The sequence below is a fragment of the Branchiostoma lanceolatum genome, chromosome 18, assembly GCF_035083965.1.
Source record: "Branchiostoma lanceolatum isolate klBraLanc5 chromosome 18, klBraLanc5.hap2, whole genome shotgun sequence".
Taxonomy (NCBI): Eukaryota; Metazoa; Chordata; class Leptocardii; order Amphioxiformes; family Branchiostomatidae; genus Branchiostoma; species Branchiostoma lanceolatum.
Window position 1 is genome coordinate 6394170 of NC_089739.1, and position 19643 is coordinate 6413812.

Genomic DNA, 19643 nt, shown 5'->3' on the forward strand with positions numbered 1-19643 from the left:
TTGGGACCTACAGGGATCGATTTTGTTTTAGACTTTGAAGGAGAATAATTTAAGACGGGTAGACTTGTGACTTAGATGCTGATAATCCAAATTTTGAGCTAATTGTCATGATTAATGGGGAACTTCTAGAAGTCCGCTGCGATCCACGTATGACTTTCAAACATGTGACATATGTAACTAACCCTAAACACTCTGAAAATAAATTCAAAATAAACAACCAAACGGTCCACACTACAAACAAATTGAGATCTATTCCACTCCTTTTCCTCTTCCCTTTCTAAACCGACCATATTGTTAACAATTTGTATGATACAAAACCCCTTTCACTGTGTAAGCAATCTGGAGCGATCACGTGACCGAAAAGAAGGTCAAAGTTAGTTACTAATTTATTCAGAAACCACGCCAGTACATCACTACGTAGCTACATCCCCAGATGCTATCTACGCAAGCTTGTTCTACAGGCGTCCCTAGCTCAGCTGTTATATATCATGTCTGGAGCTTTCAACATGCCTATTTCAGACGACAAGGTGAGAAAATGACGTTAGACTTATACGTATCCATGGTAACAGTGTCGCTAACGCTAAGGGAACTACTAGTATTTCAAACGGTGTTTATGACACCAACGTCTAACGTGAATTTCTTTGGTTGCTAAAAATGCTTCCATAAATATAATGTTTAAAATATTTTTTAAAGTACATGTATGTTACGTTTTATAAGATACCACGTTGTGTAATAATTTTCATGTGTTCCACTGTTTGAGTTTTTGTGAATCGAAGCGCATTTTTTTAGTAAATTTGTGGACGTACTGCTTACAATATTTCTGGAAAACGCTGATTTTTGTACATGATTTTCATGCGGTTTGAAATTGAAGTTATATGATATTGCATCTCGCGTAACTTTGATATATGTATGATTGATGGATAGATAGATACAGAGTTGGATAGGTACCAAATGGTGTGAAGAATATCTTAATATCAAACGCTCTTTGATTTCATTTATCGAGAAACATCGTCCTCTTCATCGTTGAACTGTGTCCACACTGCGTCTATAGCTTCAAATTAGAAATTCGTCATATGATGACGTCACTACCATGACTCCTACCGCTACACATATATGATAGTCACGTTTGCTTGTATCATGTGATATGATAGGAGCTCCCCCCCATCCATACAAATGAGTGCGACCTATATATGAACTTGTTTCTATAACGGCGTTATGATCCATGGGCTTTCAAAATACAAATTATATTTGTGCAAACATATAGGTGATTTACATGACAGACTTGAACTGTTTGCCTTATACAGACTGAACAGAAATGTCTAGTTAATATTTGTGCGTATAACTAGTGCATATATATTTGTCAAACAATTTTATAGGCATTAATTACATCACTGAGTATCAATATCACACAAGTACTGACATTTCTATTTCTGACAAAAGCTATATCCGTTTATTGTCTTTTTGTGAATATTAGTCTTACTTTAACATCATGATCATAACCACATCGTTTTGGTGTAGCCTCTAATATATAGCTTTTTGATAAAAATGACTGATTTGCCTCATTTTACAATTCACTTGTAGCCATTAAAAAACCTACTTGTTTTTGAAAGTTTATAAACATTTCCCTAATATAACCCTCCAACTCAATCCCACACAAAAATTTGTTTTGGCTTATCACAGAAAATGATCTTGATGATTTCATAGTCCCGTGCAAAATCACCCCACGGAAGCAGGCCCACCAATCACTCTTGATCTTGACAACCGGCTGGGGGCCACGCCCTTTTCCCCTTTTACGTCTTAGTGTAACTAGAGACGCTAAACAAGGTGAGGTTAGAGGTCACGAGTCTTAAGAAGGCGGGCTGGCTGGCTACTCGACCCGCCCCAAGAGGACGTTGTGTTACGTTCTAACGGGCCCCGTCTGGGTTTTTGTTTACACCGTCTTTTGTTGCCAATATTGTCTGAGTGAATGTCTCCCGTTGCCATGCGGGATTAGAACCCGCAGAACCGGTGTATTCAAAACCACCGTCTGGGGTGTCACAACAACATTACCACCACCGCCAGGGGGGGTTGTGCCGCCCGATCCCCGATGCACAGACAGACATGGGGATCTTAATCTCTTACGAACGCCTAGAAGACAACCAACTGCGGGTAAGTGTTTCTCAAGATGTTAAGGTAACGCCTTGAGGGTTCTGTGGAATTTGCAAGCTTTGTTGTTAATTCAATTAAGGGATTCGTGAGGGGAGTGGGTGTGCACTTGGCCTTATGAAAGGAAGCATCTAGAACTTTCTATAACCGTGGCCTTCAAACGTGTGTTTGAACTTGTGTAAAACCTCTTGTTTGGACACGTTCCACTGAGCGTAGCAACGCCATGAACTTAAAGGCACCCAGAGCATTTTATGAGGCTTGAAAACATGGAAATATTCTAGTTGCTGTAATCTTTATGAAATTGACATTTAATACCACTGTTTACCACATTTGCATACGGATTTCTTATCAAAAGTGCTTAAAAGCGGCACAAAAATAAGCTACATGGTGATCTTTTAGTTTCTCGCGCCTAGTGTAAATAGACCGATACCATAGCCCCGCCGACCTCCGTCAAAACGTAGAAATGCAAAATTAAATCATGAAAATGCAAATATTTGACAGACATGCAGTCACTCTCTCATTGGTTGAACCGCTAATTGTGATGGACAGTCAGGATCAGTCTATTAGGGCTTGGATTATTTTTCATCAGTTCTCACCACACGACATCATATCTTTGCTCCTTTAATGTCGATATGTAATGGTATAGTGTTATTGAAACGTACTATGTGTAGGAATGACTAGAAATTGGAGGGTTTTTTATTCAAGCTTCAAACCTCATAAAATGCTCTGGATGCCTTTAAATACCCTTCCATTGGAATCTAAACGCACAAAACGTTTAATTATTCGCAAAACAAGAGTCTTGAATCTCAAACGAAATTAAAGGGAAGCATTTTTTATGCATTATGTTCTGTTCTAGTTTAGCCCATCCCTTCCTGTGACGTCCAAATGATATATTAGACGTTACAACTGTCTGTACATATTGTGATGTGACAAGTGTCACGTACACCATATGCTGAAGAATTTCTTGCTTGACTGCACAGTACATTTTACATTGTGTTATGAAGTTCTGCCAATAAGACCACGACCAGTATGCAAACAAATACACCCAAGGAAGTAAAACATTCTGATCATACTTGTTTGATAGTGTCACCTACTAATACACCACCTTAGTTAAATATTTGCATTTTTCAAGATTTGTATCTTATTGTGTTCTTATTTCCTGTATTTGAATGTAGAAAAATTCTTCGGACATCAGAATCTTGTAACTTGTAGGTTTACTTTTTTCCATATGTCAATGTAGTCACAGTTTGTTGTTTGTTTCTGTTGTTGTTCTTTGTTTGTAAATGTGTACAGAAACATCATTGTTGATGTTGAAAAGTTTGGCATTTGTCTGTATGAGACTTTTTGAGAGGTCAAGTTTGCTTGTCGTGCACTTATTTTTAGAAACTAATATTTGCATTTCTGTCATAACAGTGACTTTTCTGAACTTCTTGAAAACTTTATTGCAAATTGAAGCAACTTTTTGTGGTATTTTAACCTGACTACTTTAATTTCTTCTGTAACAGTGCTTACAACTTGAGCAATGTTTACAAACACAGACACACCCACCCTAAACCCAGATCAGGTGTCTTTAACCATACTGGATAATTTTTACAGACCATTAAAGCTTTAAGGTTCAAGAACACAGGTCTTGAATTGCACATCTATTTATTATGAGGGTCTGCATGGGGGGATCCTGGCAAAGCCTAATGGTAAATTAATGGCAATTGTGTGTAGCGGTAAATTGAATTACATTTGTATTGGGAAAGGTTTTGGGGAATGATTTTATTGGATTGTTTAATTGTATTCTTGGGTTGTCTGGCGAAACTAGTCTGTGAATGCTGACACAATCAGGCGCTCCATTGTGACTGTTGGGCAATTTGGAGTTCAACTTCACAATATGAATAATTTGTCAATAGCTCTTATCAATGAATTGAGGATAACAAATAATGTGCTATGTAGAATTAAAGGGGCCAATTATACTTCACGAATGATCATTGACATTGAACTAAAACAGCTCGCCACACCTCTTGGAAAAAGGCACGCCGACATTCTATAATTTATTTCAAACCAATGCTCACTGCAGAAAACCAGTATGACCACGCCTGTGAAGCTCAGATATGTTACCATCCCACTTCCTGCAGATATGCCTGGCTTGAGTTTGGTGACTGTGTACTTAACTGCTCTAGGCTAGATGAATAAAATTACTTGGTTGGTGTACCCTTTAAAGGCAATGAAATTCTTTTCTTTTGAATATTATGGAGGGAAATATTTTGCATTTGCTAGCAAATGTTGACTTTCTAGTTGTATATAAATGTATACATCTTAGCTAATTTTAGGAATACAGACTGAGAGCATTTGACCTATCCGATTCCTAGGCCTCTTTATGTTGAGTAATATTGGCACCTTAGGGTTTTAACTCTGTAACAGTTCAAGTGTCACCAACTGTCTAATTGGCCCAGACCTTTTAGCCTAGCCACCATTACAATTCAATGATTTCATGGAAGCATTTTAGAAAACGGTGGAAATTTTGGCCACACTTCAGGGGCGGAGCCAACAGCACATTATTTCAGTTGGTATGTAATTGCACAGCACATATCATAAGTAATCCACATGTGTTATCTATGTCTAACAGACTGGGGGATTTTTTTTTTTTGCCACACCTCAGTGGTGGAGCCAACAGTACCCACATTTCAGTTGGTATGTGATTGCATAGCAAATATACAGGGCGGCCCTGCCGGGCATACATATATGGTAATCCATACACATAAATGTCTGACATGATGAAATTGATTATAAACAACATAGAATGTTCTCAGAATCCCACAAATCATGTGAATTACGTCACTTACTGTAAGTATACGATTTTTTCCCAACAGGTAAGTTATACTAAAACGCGACTCTGACTGTATTTGCTAGTAAAATACTTATTTCTAGTTACAGCACACATAAGTCACGCCTCCTTGCACCATTATTTTCTCCCCAGGTTAGTTTTGTGACCTGCCAAGTCCTGGCACTGCTCCTCTCACTTGTGTTCCGTTATGTCCTGAGCACGGGGCGGGTGGGCGTCACGGCGCGGCACGTGTTCGCGGTGGTGGTCGGCGTGTACATGGCATACTTCTGCCATAGGTGGTAAGCTGAAGCTTTAAAGAGCTCCAGATATGTGGAAACCTGTATATACATATACATATATATATACATACATATGTATGTAGTGATACATATATATTGGTTGATACTTGTACACATATCACAACTAACAATACTTGTAGCCGTAGGAAGATGGCAAATCTACCTTGGTCATGTATATACTGTATTGTAGGCTTTTAGATAATTATACGGTATCACCGACATCATTGTATTTTTTCTATCAGTGTTTTTCACTCTCTTATTGTGAGTCGAAACATTGAAAACTTGAAGCTTTAACCCAACTCATTCTCTTTTGCATTTAGTGGTCACACAGTGTGTTTTGACTACAGTGGAAACATTGGGGCAATCTGTTTCCTTTAAAAGTCTAATTTGATTGCATCGTAGACAGGAGATTTCAGATTTTGACAATTGTGTATTTTTCTGTTCCAGGCAAGTGATCCACTTTCTCATCCAGTCTACAGTATGTTATATCATCATTCTCTCCTCCAAGCCAAGCAACATGCACAAGTGAGTACCATGTAATCACAGATTGTAAGAAAGCAGTGCGTAACACTGCCCTTGATTAGGTTTTCATGCTCAATGTGTTGATGCTGACTGCCATGGTAATCATAGTTATCATGGCTGTCCAAGTAATTTCCCTCCTTCAACTGTCAAAGACATGTATTAGTGGGGACTGTAAGTGCAGCACTGATGCTGTTTTCTCTTATGGTTATAAGTAGCACTGATGCCAAATCGCCAACTGATCTTGATTAAGGTGGCATCAATGCAATAAATTACCAGACCAGTTGAGCATCAATATAGCACCAATCCAGCATTGATGCAGCCCCAATCCAGCATCAATATTACAATTATTGTAGTAACAGTTCAGCATCGTTGAAGCACCCATCCAGCAACAATGTAAATCCAGCATCAATGTAGCACCAATACAGTATTAATGCTGCACCAATGTTACATTGTAGTATCAGTCCAGCATCATTGCAACTCTAATCCAGCATCAATGCTGCACCAATCCAGCATCACTGCTACCCCAATCCAGCATCAATGCTGCACCAATCCAGCATCAGTGCTGCACCAATCCAGCATCATTGATGCAGCACCAACCTGGCATCAATGCAGCACCAGTCCAGTATTATACACCACTTTTGTTTATGTCAATTGTAACTCTTTTCTACAGATATGTCTTCACCTTCTCCATGCTGTACTTGACATTGTGCCACATCTACAGAACATACTACAACTTTGGCACCTACACACTGGACTTCACAGGGTAATTAGGCTTTAGACCAATATAATTGAACAGGGTTCGAAATAAACACCTTAACTAAAACTAAAAATCATGTACTTTTACCGTTATAAATTCCCACCAAGGAGAGAACATTGGATTTGCGGACACCAATTATTTTTTGTTAGAGTTCTCCAAATACATTTTTTTCATCCTTGTCTTTGAAAAATGAAAATTATAATGATATTCCAAATGTGACCTCTAGCATTTGATCTCTAACCTCCAGCCCACTGATGATCATGACCCAGAAGGTCACCAGTTTGAGCTGCGCCCTACATGACGGCTTGTACCGTGATGACAGCAGCCTGTCACCTGACCAACGGAAGCAAGCTGTCCGGTAAGCGATTGTTAGATAGGAACTATTTTACATTTGCTTGAAAATGTAAGATTTGCTTTGGTCACTCCTTCATTTGCTGGATAGCTATTGATTTTGGCAACACCTCAGCCTAGGGATGAAGCCAGATAATTAATACACTGTACTTAGGGATTGACTGAAACATATTCTGAAATTGAATGAAATGAAGTGATTTTTTGCTGCACATCAGGGGGGAGTTGTTACAACATTTTAAACTGTATTGGAAATTAAACTTTCGGAATGCTGCACCTTACTGTAATTCTTGATTTGTTAATTGTAACTTAATTTTAGCTGATTTAACGGTCACTAGTCAACAGCTAAAATTTCATCATCGCTAATATTTGATCACTAATATTTAAGCCAGTAATGTTTGTTCCAACCGTTAAAATTAAGTGCCGTGACCTACTCCATTTTCCCCCAACCGCTATATTTTCCTGCCACTATATTAAAGTGATTTACAGTATTTAAGAGGATGAATAATGATGATGCATATATAGTCTGATGAGGCTTATGGCATAAGAAAGTAGTTTTATTTTTGTTTCAAATTGTGAAATATTTGGCTTTATGTTTGCAGTTATCATGTTGACTCGAACATATGCTGTTTTGCATTGTTACCACAGTTGTTACAACCACAAACTTAAGACACAACAAACATCTCCATTCCCTCCTGGTCCTAAATTAAGTCCCCACTAACTTAATTCAATTCACAGCAAACTTATCATAATTTGTTGAAATTTTCTTTATTTGCACAGACGCATCCCCAGCCCCCTGGAGTACTACAGCTACATGTTCTACTTTGTGGGAGTCCTGGCCGGTCCGCTCACCTACTACTCAGACTTCAAGGCCTGGATGGAGGGAACCAACCTCAAACCTCTCATCAGGATTGATGAACAAGTCAGTGCCACTTTCTGGATTGTATAGTATGGTAACAGGGTGGTCGCGTGGCTTAAGCGTTGTTAAGTTAGAATCTAAAGGTTCTGGGTTAGAATCCTTAACAGGCCCTAATGTTGCTCCCGAATGGGAAAGGCACTTGATACCTAATAGTATTTCCTCACTTGCTTCAGGTATGTACCACAGATTGGACATAAGCGAAGGTCCCATGTTTGAGGAAAGCCACACTGTTATTATGATATTATGCCTTAGTTTACCTTAGATAACTGTATAATAATGCTTATAATCTCTAAGGTATAACTGAAGCGTGTGATTCAATCTGAAGCTTATAGAATTGATGTCTTCCTGTTCATGTGTTTCAGGGGAATGAGATTGTAGTAATCAAAGAGCCTTCAGCACTGGTGAGTGAAGCTTGCTTTTAAAGCCCCTGTCACACTTAGCCGACTATGGCCACCTAACCTTTTCCAGACCATGGTTGGGAGGTAAGCCCCTGTTACACATAGCCAACCATGGTCTCCCGACCTTCTCCAGACCATGGTTCAGAGTTAGTCATGAGCATAGCCATTTTGGGAGTTGGTCGGTAAGGTTGCCTAACTACTTGTATCTATATGCCATCTGTGCCACTGCAGTATGTATTTTGAATAGTCAAATGTGAAAAAGTTGCAATTTAGTCGCTTACAGTATCAATCGTATTATACAATCTTGGAAGTGTCTGACCAAATGTTAATCTTTGTCTACCTCAGGGTGTTGTTCTGAAGAAAGCAACAACAGCAGCCTTCTTTGGCCTCACCATGCTGTATGTGGGACCATTGTTTTCAGCCAGGGGTAACGTAGGTGGGTGTATCATATTCGTTAGACAATGAGCATTCCTTTTCTTAATCTTCTTGATTCATAAGGTATCATATTGCAAATACGTCTATCAGATATCTGCATTCTTATGTTTATTTTAATTTTTGCACATGTTTTGAAAGAGGTGGGCGGGGCTATGGAATCAGTCAATTAACAGTTGTCCACACACAAGCCATGTGCCTGTCCTTGGTGCTGAACACTATCTAAATATACACAAATGCATGTGTCGCACTAATACATGTATGCACTACATATCTGATCATCGCTGCACCTTTGCTGACAAGATTTTAACCCTTTTACGCCCACAGATGACTTGATCATCGCTGCACCTTTGCTGACAAGATTTTAACCCTTTTACACCCACAGATGACTTGATCATCGCTGCACCTTTGCTGACAAGATTTTAACCCTTTTACACCCACAGATGACTTGATCATCGCCGCACCTTTGCTGACAAGATTTTAACCCTTTTACACCCACAGATGACTTGATCATCGCCGCACCTTTGCTGACAAGATTTTAACCCTTTTACACCCACAGATGACTTGATCATCGCCGCACCTTTGCTGACAAGATTTTAACCCTTTTACACTCACAGATGGCCTGACAATTGCTGAACCTTTGCTGATCACTCAGATTTTAACCCTTTTACACCCACAGATGACCTGATCATCGCCGCACCTTTGCTGACCAGACTTTAACCCTTTTACACCCACAGATGGCCTGACAATTGCTGAACCTTTGCAGATCACTCAGATTTTAACCCTTTTACACCCACAGATGACCTGATCATCGCTGCACCTTTGCTGACCAGGTTTGGTTACCTACACGTCAGCATTATGATGGCACGAACCAAGTACTACTTTGCCTGGACACTGGGTGAGAACATTTGATAAATGACCAATTTTGAATTTGTTGGTGTTTTTAATTTCTGGCCGAATTTGCTTTAAAAAAGTCACTTTTCTTGTTTGCAAGATAAATCTAACATAAAGCCAAACAAGTTTCTGACCAAAATTGATTTAGAATTTTGTGATTGAAAAAGTACAAAATTTGTTCAAAGGTTTGGCAATATTATTCTTGCTGTAACAATAGTTGTAACTATTGTCTATACTCTAGTAGAATATACTTTTAATTTGTTGTTGTTTCGTATAGCGGATGCAGTTGCTAACGCAGCGGGGTTAGGATTCAACGGGTACGACAAAAACGGGAATCCTCGCTGGGATCTCATCTCCAACCTTAACATCTTAAAGATCGAGGTAAGCACTAATCTCAAACTTTAATTTCAACTCATCACCTCACTTCACCTTTCCCTTGACCTCTTTTTGGGTCGTTGGGGCACCATGAATTTCAACTGCAGCCAATTAAATCACTTACAGAATCATAATTGATTGTTTATAAGACTGTTAAAGTAAAAGGAACAGTGTGATATGTGCAAATACTCATGGAACTAGGAGCCTCAGGGTGATAGCAGAAATTGCACAATAGAAATTTGACAGGAAGAAGAAAAGGTGAGTGGACAATAGTCCTTCTTACATTGTACAGTAACTGAGTATATCTACATCTACACATTACTCGGCAAGACCCCGCGAGGGGCATAACGCCAAGGGAATGTCAGGGTCACGCCCAGCTGCAGCAGGTGGTGGTGGTGAAAAAAGGAAAATCCGAAAAAAGATAAACATAACTCATGCAACAATCAATATATAAATAAGTGGGTAACAAATTGTGCTATATACATGTGGCTACACTGGGTGGTGACCTGACTCATGCTCGGTTAACCGGTGATGCTGGGAAGGCCAAGAAACTTGGCTAACCCAGATTTGAAGGTGTCTACTGTTGTCAAATTAATTAGATGTTGGGGTAAGTGATTCCAGTCTATTACTGTTCTCAGGAAGTAGCTGCTGCGATGTGTTTCTGTTTTGCATGGAAATGTGATGTGATATATGTATTGTGCTGACTGTATGTAGTCTGACTATTTTACTTCTGGATTTATTTTTGGTCCCTGCAGTTTGCCACCAGCCTGAAGATGTTGATAGACAACTGGAACATCCAAACCACCCTGTGGCTCAAGAGGTAACAGTTCATTTAAAATTCTTGAATAACCATATATCATCATTTACAGCAGGTCTTTTATCTATGAAATTTTGAATAGTAATAGTAAATTATGATAATACATTTTGTGTATACTCTGGATTATCTAGGAGTCTTGAAGTTTAACTAGTTTTTAGATTTTTTTTTCAAATCTCATTTTGGCAGGTTCTCCTACTTGGCATGACAATGTGCACTGTTTGGAAAAAGATTTTAACAATTAACTTAGACCAATGGATTTTCTTGCTAGGTGATGACATGCATATTCAGTTGATAAAGATGCATTATTTGTGGAAATCGGCAGGGTGTGCTACGACCGTGCCCCGTACCAGCCCATTCTGATGGTGTACGTTCTGTCAGCGACGTGGCACGGCTTCTACCCTGGCTACTACTTCACTTTCCTCGGGGGAGCCATCTTAACTCCAGCCTTCAGAAAGGTAAAACCTTACCTACACAAATGAATGAATGAGTGAGTGAATGAATGAATGAATGAGTGAGTGAATGAATGAATGAATGAGTGAGTGAGTGAGTGAGTGAATGAATGAATGAATGAATGAATGAATGAATGAATGAATGAATGAATGAATGAATGAATGAGTGAATGAATGAGTGAGTGAGTGAGTGAATGTGACAATTATGAATTTATGGATTACTAGGCTAGATGAATGAATATATGAATAAGTGAATGAATACATGTTTTTATGGTTGAATGAATTAATAGATGTATGAGTGAGTGAGTGACTCAATGAGTAAATAAATGAATGGACAAAGGAATGAATTAACAAATGAATGAATAAGTGAGTGAGTGAATGAATGAATGTGAATGGATGGATGGATAGATGAATGGATGTATGAATGAGTGAATGAATACGTAGTGTATGTGTATTGACAAATGTATGAATGATTTAACAAACAAACAAATGAATGAACATCTCACCTCTTCCCTCATGTTCTCAATGAAAAGCGGCCTGCGTGCCAATTTGAGCTTCTCATGAATAAACAAACAAACAAACAAAGCTGTTTGTCTTCCATCAGATGCGGCATCACCTGCGGCACCGTTTCCAGGGCACGGCGCGGCTTCGCCAGCTGTACGACATCATCACTTTCACGTCCACGCACTTCTTCCTGAACTACCACGTGCTGCCCTTCGTGCTACTGGACTGGGAGCCCACCATGAAGTTCTACAGGTTTGTTTGGGCAATTGTGCACAATAATTGGTAACTTTGGGGTTGGATGGATTATTCAATGTAATGTCAATGGTCCCTTTAAGACTGACACATTTTAATATTAGAATGTGGTGTTATCAAGGCCTGCTTATGCTAGGGTCACATTTCCAAGCCGGGGCCCGACCGGACAGCTTGTGGGGACGAAAACTATGATATAGAAGACAACAAAAGACACAAAACTTTTTAAAAATTATTCCTAACCATACGTTTTGTATATTCTTGATATGCAGCTTTTATTCTTTGTTCTCTCAAACAGCCCGGTCAGGCCCTGGCTTGGAAATGTGACCCTAGCATTAGCAGAATCCCTTGACATACCCCAATGTTGTGTCCTGAGAAATATGGTACCTTTGAAGGGTGGCTGAGGAGTTTTGGGATGTTATTGAAAAAAACCCTTTATGCATCTCTCTAAACCTTCCTCAACCTTTTTTTTTCTTCAGGTAGTACCTTATAGCAAGGTGATGATTTATGCAAATTGATATGACGTAATATCTTCACGAATTTCCTCACTCAACTCAGGTGTGAATGAGTACCTTAAACTTTAGTAAAGTATGTTTTCTCAGCTGGGATGCTAAAAGTACTGAGTTTGAGGAGAGCCACACCTTGAACAGGTTAAAGAACCCACCACACTTGTCGAAAAGAGTAGGGGTCCTTCCCGGTGTGAGTGGATCAAAACCTACAGTCCTATGGCTGCACCTGAGGCAATTACTGTTGTACTTGGGTCACCTGAGTTGGCACCGAATGGCATTTATATTCACAACATTGTGCATAAACCAACTACTAATCTGTATGTAAATGATTTTTAACTCTATGATAAGCTGCATGGTATTTCCTCATATCACATATGTAGAGAGGCTCAAGCCACTGTCGACATTAAAATATTTCAGGATATCAAACTTTTTAGAACATTATGTGACTATTCTATCTCCAATGTTTTATTTTTCTCCACAGATCGCTGTACTTTGCCATACATATCGCCGTCGCTTTGGTGGCCATCCTCCTACCATACAGGAAGCAGTCGCGGCCGAGCAACGAGGCGGCAATTGCCAAGACCAACGGCGTGACGCCTGACATGATTGGTAAAGTTGCAGCAGACAAAGAGCGCAACGGGATGAAAACGAACAACAACAAGGTCGAGAATGGAGTAGGGGGCCATCGGATTCAGAACGGTACAATCACAGACCGTGCGCTGAAGTTCGGTCTCGGCGAGCGAATAACAAATGGTATGAAAGGATTCAGTCACGCGAACTATAATGGTGCGAAGTTTGCTGTAAGTTATGTCCAAAAGAAAGAGAGCTGAGATATTTTCAGAAGCAAAAAGGCTCCAAGTGATCTCCAAGCAGATGTAAGGATCCGGCTCGGTTTCACTGTTGAAAAGGTAGGCTGATAGAAAGATGTTCTTAATGTTGCTAAAACATGCGTAAAGCTCAGTCTGAGACTAAGGCCCAATTTACACACAAGTTTTTGGAGTCAACTCGGGGCTGTGTGTGAGAGCTTTGGGCTGCTCAAGTGGAGTTTTCCTTCCAGGAAAACGCTGCTTGGGTGGCTTAGTTTAGCTAAGGGTTCTCCTTGCACAGTCTTGATTCAACTCCAAGTCGGCTCAAAAACAGGTGTATAAATCTGGCCTTAGCTGGATCCTTACAGATGCTTGGAGATTATCCAAAGGCCACTGTGATAGACAACAAACTCTGGTACACAGCAGATTTGGAAATGGTTTATTACATTCTTGCAACTATTCACAGTTTGTTGCAGTTGTCACATACCCATATACAATCATTCAAACAATATGGAGCTAAGGAGAACAGTAAGATTGTTCTTTACTTGTGGTCCCTTGTGTAAGTAGACCACTGACAACACTTTCGAAAAAAGGGATTTTGCCAGTTTGAAGAAGAAAGAGTGTGATGGAATTGGTACCTGTCTATATATTTTTGTACTTTATATCATTGTACAGTTTCTTGTTTTGAATGGAAACAGTCTGGAAGACGGAAACATTAGTTCAGGGCATGGGGAATTGACCATGCACAACACATGAGGGTGGGATCCAGTAAGGTTGTACTTTGAGCACTTTACCTCAGCTTGGTCACCTGAGCAGTGCTGTCACCTAGCAATGAATGTGTGAACTGCAGTCTGAACTCATCCCACTGCAGAGCCAACTTCGTTTCTGTTTATGAAAGACAAGTTTTCCTCAGTGCTATTGAGAAAAAAAACGGGATCAGTGAAACAAATGGCTCAATTTTATGTGAGATTCTTTGAAGATGATTTTGAAGAAAGAAAAGAAAGAAATATACCACATGAGGATATTTGTGTAAGCAAATACTACTTATTCTACCAATTCTGACATATCAGAATTTTACTATGAAATATTTAAACTGAAGGTTTTTTAACTCAACTATCAGATAACTTTTGTTGTGGATGGTAACAGTTGAAGAGCTACATGACGTTCTTTTAAATAACTTTCTTGTTTTGTTAGTTTTTATGTGAGTTATTGGCTAGGATTTTATGATGTCACAGTAATATTGCCAAATTAGTTTATTATATGTACACATTAGAATATGAAGAATGCTTTTATTATCATGGAATCTTCTTTATGAGGAGTTGACATTGTAAAAATCCTTATGAAGGCGTCGATTGGTTAGCTGAAAATTTGTTGTGTGTGTTTTTGTGCTGGAACGAAGTTCAACTATACACATGTACTAAAAATACCTTTGCTTGTGGTAAGTGTCAGGCTTTTCAACATCTGCTAGATTTTTCTGGCATGTGTATACTAAGATAATGTAATAGTCTTAAAGTTATAAGCTCCAAGTACGGCCATTTCTGTCTCTATAGTGATCTCTGAAGGGACTTGAAGAAAGTGGTCACAGTGGACAGGTGGCCACTGTAGACAGGAATCTTAATGCTTGTGTCAATGGGGAAAACCATCTAAAGGACCACCAAAAAGTGGTCACATTGGCCAGGCAGTCCTTATGTTGGGGTGATCACTGGTACAGGTTTGGCTGCAGTAGATATTTTATTGTTATATACTCTTTTAAAAGTAACAGGGTTACATTGTGATGCTGCCCCAGTGCAAATTGTTACATTTTGATGCTGTGCTTAAATTTCTAGTTTGTGTTATTACTAGAGAATTGCTAGACTATTGGCATTGGCAATGTGCTTATTCACTGGAATCCCATTTTGTATGCATATAGAATAAACATATATAAGAAATCAGCAAATGATTACTAAAACAAATGGACATGTTTGTGTTGTTTTTATTGGGCACTAATGTGCCTATGTGTGGTTTTTAAATCTTGCACATGTTTACAAGTTGTTTACTATGAACTTTTGTTTCTCTCACACATTATAAGCAAAGGTATAATAAAGGGTTGTGTATGAAATCCACGTATCAAATTACTAACCTAATAATTGATATCGACACACTAACTTATTTTAGCTCAACACCATGGGTGTGTCAAATCCCCACTCTAATGATTTAGATGGTATGGTCCAAATCTTGTCTGGGCTGATGACATGTTACAATATTATTGAACTTGAGGCTCAGATCATTCATACATGTTTCTTTGTGAAAAAGAATCATTGTTTGAAAAAAATCCTTGATGCCATGTGTGTACTTGATGATGTTTGCAATCACGTGAGTCAATAAAACATGTATCTCTTTAGCCCTTAAGTGTTTGGGTTTTTGTTACTGTTTAGAAATAACCACCCGACCAAAAAAAACTGTTACGTTATACAACAAAATGCCGTCTATGTTGTCATCGTGGTCGCGTTTTTTGCGGTAATATCTTCACCGCGAATTTAAACCCACCGCGAAATAACTTGTTTTCTCTTCTGCCCGTCGTTTCAACAGCGAAATTAAAACCACCATTACAGTAATGATAACGTTATGATATGAAAAGTTATTTTCCGATGTTTAAAAGGTAAATGTAGTCCCCTTTTTACGCCGTAGGGCACAACAGTGGAGGGCGGAGACAAATTCTCTTCTTCCACAGCCTTTTACTTCCCCAACCGGAGTCATGTACGCATTTACATTTGTGAAGTGAATTGAGGAAAGTCGCGTTAAGCCTGAATTTAACCACCGTGTCGTGTTAAGTGCATTTCCGAATGGTAAAGTACCTTTTACAACACCGGTGGCATGTCAGGCGATTCGAACCCAGGATCTGTAGGTTCTAGCTGGGTCAAACACTCTCACTAACTGTTACGCCAACAAGACGCCACTTTTCGATGTTTGAACATAAAAACGCTCAGTCTGTGTAGATGCGATCTTTACAAAAATTTAACGCAACAAAAACGCCCAAAGGCTCTGTTGTGACGTCCTTCACAAGCAACCAGGTCTGCGATCCAACCATTTTCCCGACAGCTGTTTCAATGTCTTTGTACAGAAAGTTGTTCAACAGGTTCAGACCTTTTCATTCGTTCAATAATTAGGCTCCCCGCACGTTTCGTGCTTTGTGTACTCTTTGCTTATCCTACCTCCAATTTTGTTCTTTGCGTAGCTTGAATTTTTTCGTCTTCAATCGTTTGAATTACATATTTTCCAGTGATGACTCCATTAATTAGTGTAACAGCTTATGTTCTTGCTTAAGACCAATCATGCAACACAAATGACAAAAACGGAACGCGAAACTTGTTTCTAACCTAAACTGGCCCACAGCATGACGTTATTTCAAAACAAAGGACTAGACTGAGAAGTGCCCTTAGCTGTTAGCCGGTTTTAGATTTCACCACCCTGGATTTCGGAAACCTTCTCAGCCAACTTAACGTTCTACTGTTGAAACCACAAACGGCAAGGAATCGTACATGAATAGGTGGATATCTCTTAGCTTCGGAGAGCTGCGAACTCTGAGAGTCCTGCCTAACACCTCCTGCGAAACCTGGAGTACGTGGAAGCTGCGTTCTGCCGACGACAAGACGACTGTTACCCGATCCTGTACGATTCTCCCCGACTTCACTAACTCCCCCATGGCAGACGATAGCAAGGTAAACAGGTACTCAATACATTCCTTAGGACGAGATGTTTCCCACGACCAAATCCAGGCGTTGTTACCGAACGAGGAACAGGACTACGAGGGGAAACCCACCCCTACCGAGGAGAACCCCAGCAGCCCTACGGGGCAGGACGCAGGGACCGCCGAGCACGTTAAAACGACGCCCGCTACAAGTCAATCTATCGGAAACGCGACTGTTTCTGTGAATATACCAACAGAGCAAATTAAGGTAAGATCATTTTTTATCCTTTTCATTTTTTTGTTTGTTCGCAAAACCTGGGACAAGGCTAGACTCACAAATGTATATCATTACAACAGACTATATACACACGCAGTAGTACCAATCATCATAATTATCATACGTTTAAAGATATCAATAACAGTTATTATCTTACAGGTGTGTATGGGCTATGTTGTACTGGTTGAGAGACTTTTGCATATGTTTTATCCATTTGTGTCTTCTAGCTTGTAAACGAAACGTCTAACATCCCGTTTCACTTCTATACATGTCGAAATATGTCTGGCCCCTAAACCGTGACCTTTAGCCGTTACCATAGGGCGTGAGACGATATTGTCTTTAATAAATAATGAGGAAATATTATAATGTTGTTTGAATCATAACACGAAAATATGAATCGAATGTAGACGGAATTTAAAAGTTATAGAATTTCTCATTTTTGTGAAATGGTTTTGGTTCCTTTATTCATTTGATTCATTTTATTTACACATTTCCTTAAACAAAATGGAACAGTTAATTAATTTCAGATAATATCTTTGCAATGTGTTGTTGCAAAATCTGAAAGTTTTACCTCGAACTAGTGTGGCCTTAAAGCATGAAACGTACCAAAGTTGTAAAATCTTGTTACTTATAAGCGCAAAAAGGGAACAAAATGTCGTTTGCTATTCAATATTATCTCAAGGTCATCACAAAACAAATGTTTGAGAATCAACTAGTTCCTGATCCCTAAAGTTTGACTCTTGTTGAAATTAAAATTTACTTCTGTAAAATAGCGTTTCGGTACTCTCCAAGCAGAGGTCTCATCATGAAGGCTTGCGTTGGACGTCTTTTTGGCGTTTTTATCGTTTTTTTTTGGCTGACAAAAATAAAACCTAACAAAATAGAAAGCAAGATAAAAACGTCTAAAAAGACATCAAAAACAAGCCAGAGCCTAAACTCTGCTTGAGAGAGTAGCGGTTTCGGCTCCCGAGAGGAAGCCTTTTTCAAAATTTCGAAGGAAGACAGGGCCTAGGAAAATAAATGTTGTGTTTCCCATCATATCCTAAAATAGATGCGATGCAAAGGAGGCTACAATTCTTCCCCTATGCCTAATAAAGATGATATTGGATTGCAACCAATGTTATTTCCTCAAAGCGGAGTGTCATTTTATCATGTCATCATTTGTTGAAATTTTGTCTTTTTATTTTTTCACAACAGTTCCAACCACCAATACCACCGGTACCCAATGTAGACAACCCAAAAGGAAAGACCAAGTTTGTTTTCTTCAAGAGGATCCCGGCGGGCCCAGCCAGAGTTAAGCCGCCGATTCAGATGAACGCATTCGCACAGAAGAAAACTCTGGCGCAAGGGCTGATGGACATCGCACTTCTCACCGCTAACGCCTCACAAATGAAACTGGTTTTAACAGAGGTATATTTAACATCTACTAACATAATTCTGCCAGGCCACCCTGAAAAGATACGGTCAAACCGATCTCCTCTACAAACCCAACGTTCCCCAGTATAACGCACTCCTGTATATCTAAACTGTGCATTAATAGTATATTCCCGGCGGATTAATGTTAATGGCGGTTACGTGCTCTCCAAGTAGATGTTAGGATTCAACTTTAAAAAATCTTTACGCTTGTTTCGTACGATTGGACATTTAAAGCGCCTTTTTTCTTGCTTTCAAGCCGAAACCATAACTTTGTACGAAGATGAAGCTTCATGTTTTATCCTTCAAATTCCTCACGAAACGTGAAATCTATAATAACTTATGGAGAAACTTACCATGCATCTTCTCCACAGGGCCCTGACAGAGTGTTGTTCTACCATTTCCTGATGACGATGTTGTCTCTGTCGGTGATCTGTCAGTGCTTTGTCGGTTTCTTACTTCTGTACAAGGCACGCCTCAACATAGAGGACGAACATGAACAGGTGGGTGAGCTGTGCATTAGCGCCACCTAGCGGATTTAAATGGCATTGCAGAACTTGCTCAAAGAAGTACAAATGCATTCTACTGTACTAGCATACCGTTTTGCCATGCGTAACTGTAAACACTAGAATTAAAGTGTTTTCACTCATACGTCTTCTTTTTCAGCATGCAGCCGACACAGCCAACAACTGGGCCACCGCCCTGGTGATGGTTATCACGATCATCAACGTGTTTATCTCCTCATTCGGGATAAAATTAGATGAACCAGAGCAGGCCACAACAGCAACAGCACCCGGTGCAGCAGCGCCCCACAGCGGATCTGACAACACATGACAGCTACTGGTTGAACGAGGACAATACAGTGAAACTTTTACCAGACGCTGGCGTGCAGTTGAAAGGCCCCAGGATGAAGTTTTAACGTTACCTATCATTCATAAGAAATATATTATATGACCAATCTGCAATAATTCATTTTCAGAAATAACATGAAATGAAAAGCGGCCTGCGTGCTGATTTGAGCTTATCATGAATAAACAAAGGTTCAAACAAA

At 39.5% G+C, this 19643-nt stretch overlaps 2 protein-coding genes across 4 annotated transcripts; both read left to right on the forward strand.

The window, feature by feature from the left end:
* The first annotated feature begins 427 nt into the window (after positions 1–427).
* On the forward strand, positions 428–13504 carry LOC136423794 (lysophospholipid acyltransferase 2-like). 3 transcript variants are annotated; one of them, XM_066412108.1, is made up of 14 exons: positions 428–527; positions 5111–5256; positions 5704–5781; positions 6449–6541; positions 6783–6893; positions 7664–7805; positions 8165–8203; positions 8546–8636; positions 9432–9530; positions 9804–9907; positions 10657–10721; positions 11041–11173; positions 11772–11923; positions 12911–13504. In XM_066412108.1, the coding sequence occupies exons 1-14, from the start codon at positions 489–491 to the stop codon at positions 13257–13259; spliced, it is 1641 nt and encodes a 546-aa protein (XP_066268205.1). In that variant the 5' UTR covers positions 428–488; the 3' UTR covers positions 13260–13504. The 3 variants fall into 3 exon arrangements, with proteins under 3 accessions (XP_066268205.1, XP_066268204.1, XP_066268206.1); XM_066412107.1 differs by lacking the exon at positions 428–527 and adding an exon at positions 1752–2148; XM_066412109.1 differs by lacking the exons at positions 428–527; positions 5111–5256 and adding an exon at positions 1755–2148.
* Positions 13505–16539: 3035 nt separating this feature from the next.
* LOC136423805 (uncharacterized) lies at positions 16540–19504 on the forward strand. Its single transcript, XM_066412127.1, has 4 exons — positions 16540–17170; positions 18377–18589; positions 18967–19095; positions 19259–19504. The coding sequence occupies exons 1-4, from the start codon at positions 16754–16756 to the stop codon at positions 19424–19426; spliced, it is 927 nt and encodes a 308-aa protein (XP_066268224.1). The 5' UTR covers positions 16540–16753; the 3' UTR covers positions 19427–19504.
* The last annotated feature ends 139 nt before the right edge of the window (positions 19505–19643 follow it).

Excerpts from the sequence above, each read along its gene's own strand:
- LOC136423805 (XM_066412127.1), top strand. The coding sequence starts at position 16,754 with ATGAATAGGTGGATATCTCTTAGCTTCGGAGAGCTGCGAACTCTGAGA. Across the intron at positions 17,171-18,376 it reads TACCAACAGAGCAAATTAAG|TTCCAACCACCAATACCACC; the intron begins GTAAGATCATTT and ends TTTTCACAACAG. Across the intron at positions 19,096-19,258 it reads TAGAGGACGAACATGAACAG|CATGCAGCCGACACAGCCAA; the intron begins GTGGGTGAGCTG and ends CTTCTTTTTCAG.
- LOC136423794 (XM_066412107.1), top strand. The coding sequence starts at position 2,101 with ATGGGGATCTTAATCTCTTACGAACGCCTAGAAGACAACCAACTGCGG. Across the intron at positions 8,204-8,545 it reads TCAAAGAGCCTTCAGCACTG|GGTGTTGTTCTGAAGAAAGC; the intron begins GTGAGTGAAGCT and ends TGTCTACCTCAG. Across the intron at positions 9,908-10,656 it reads TTAACATCTTAAAGATCGAG|TTTGCCACCAGCCTGAAGAT; the intron begins GTAAGCACTAAT and ends TGGTCCCTGCAG.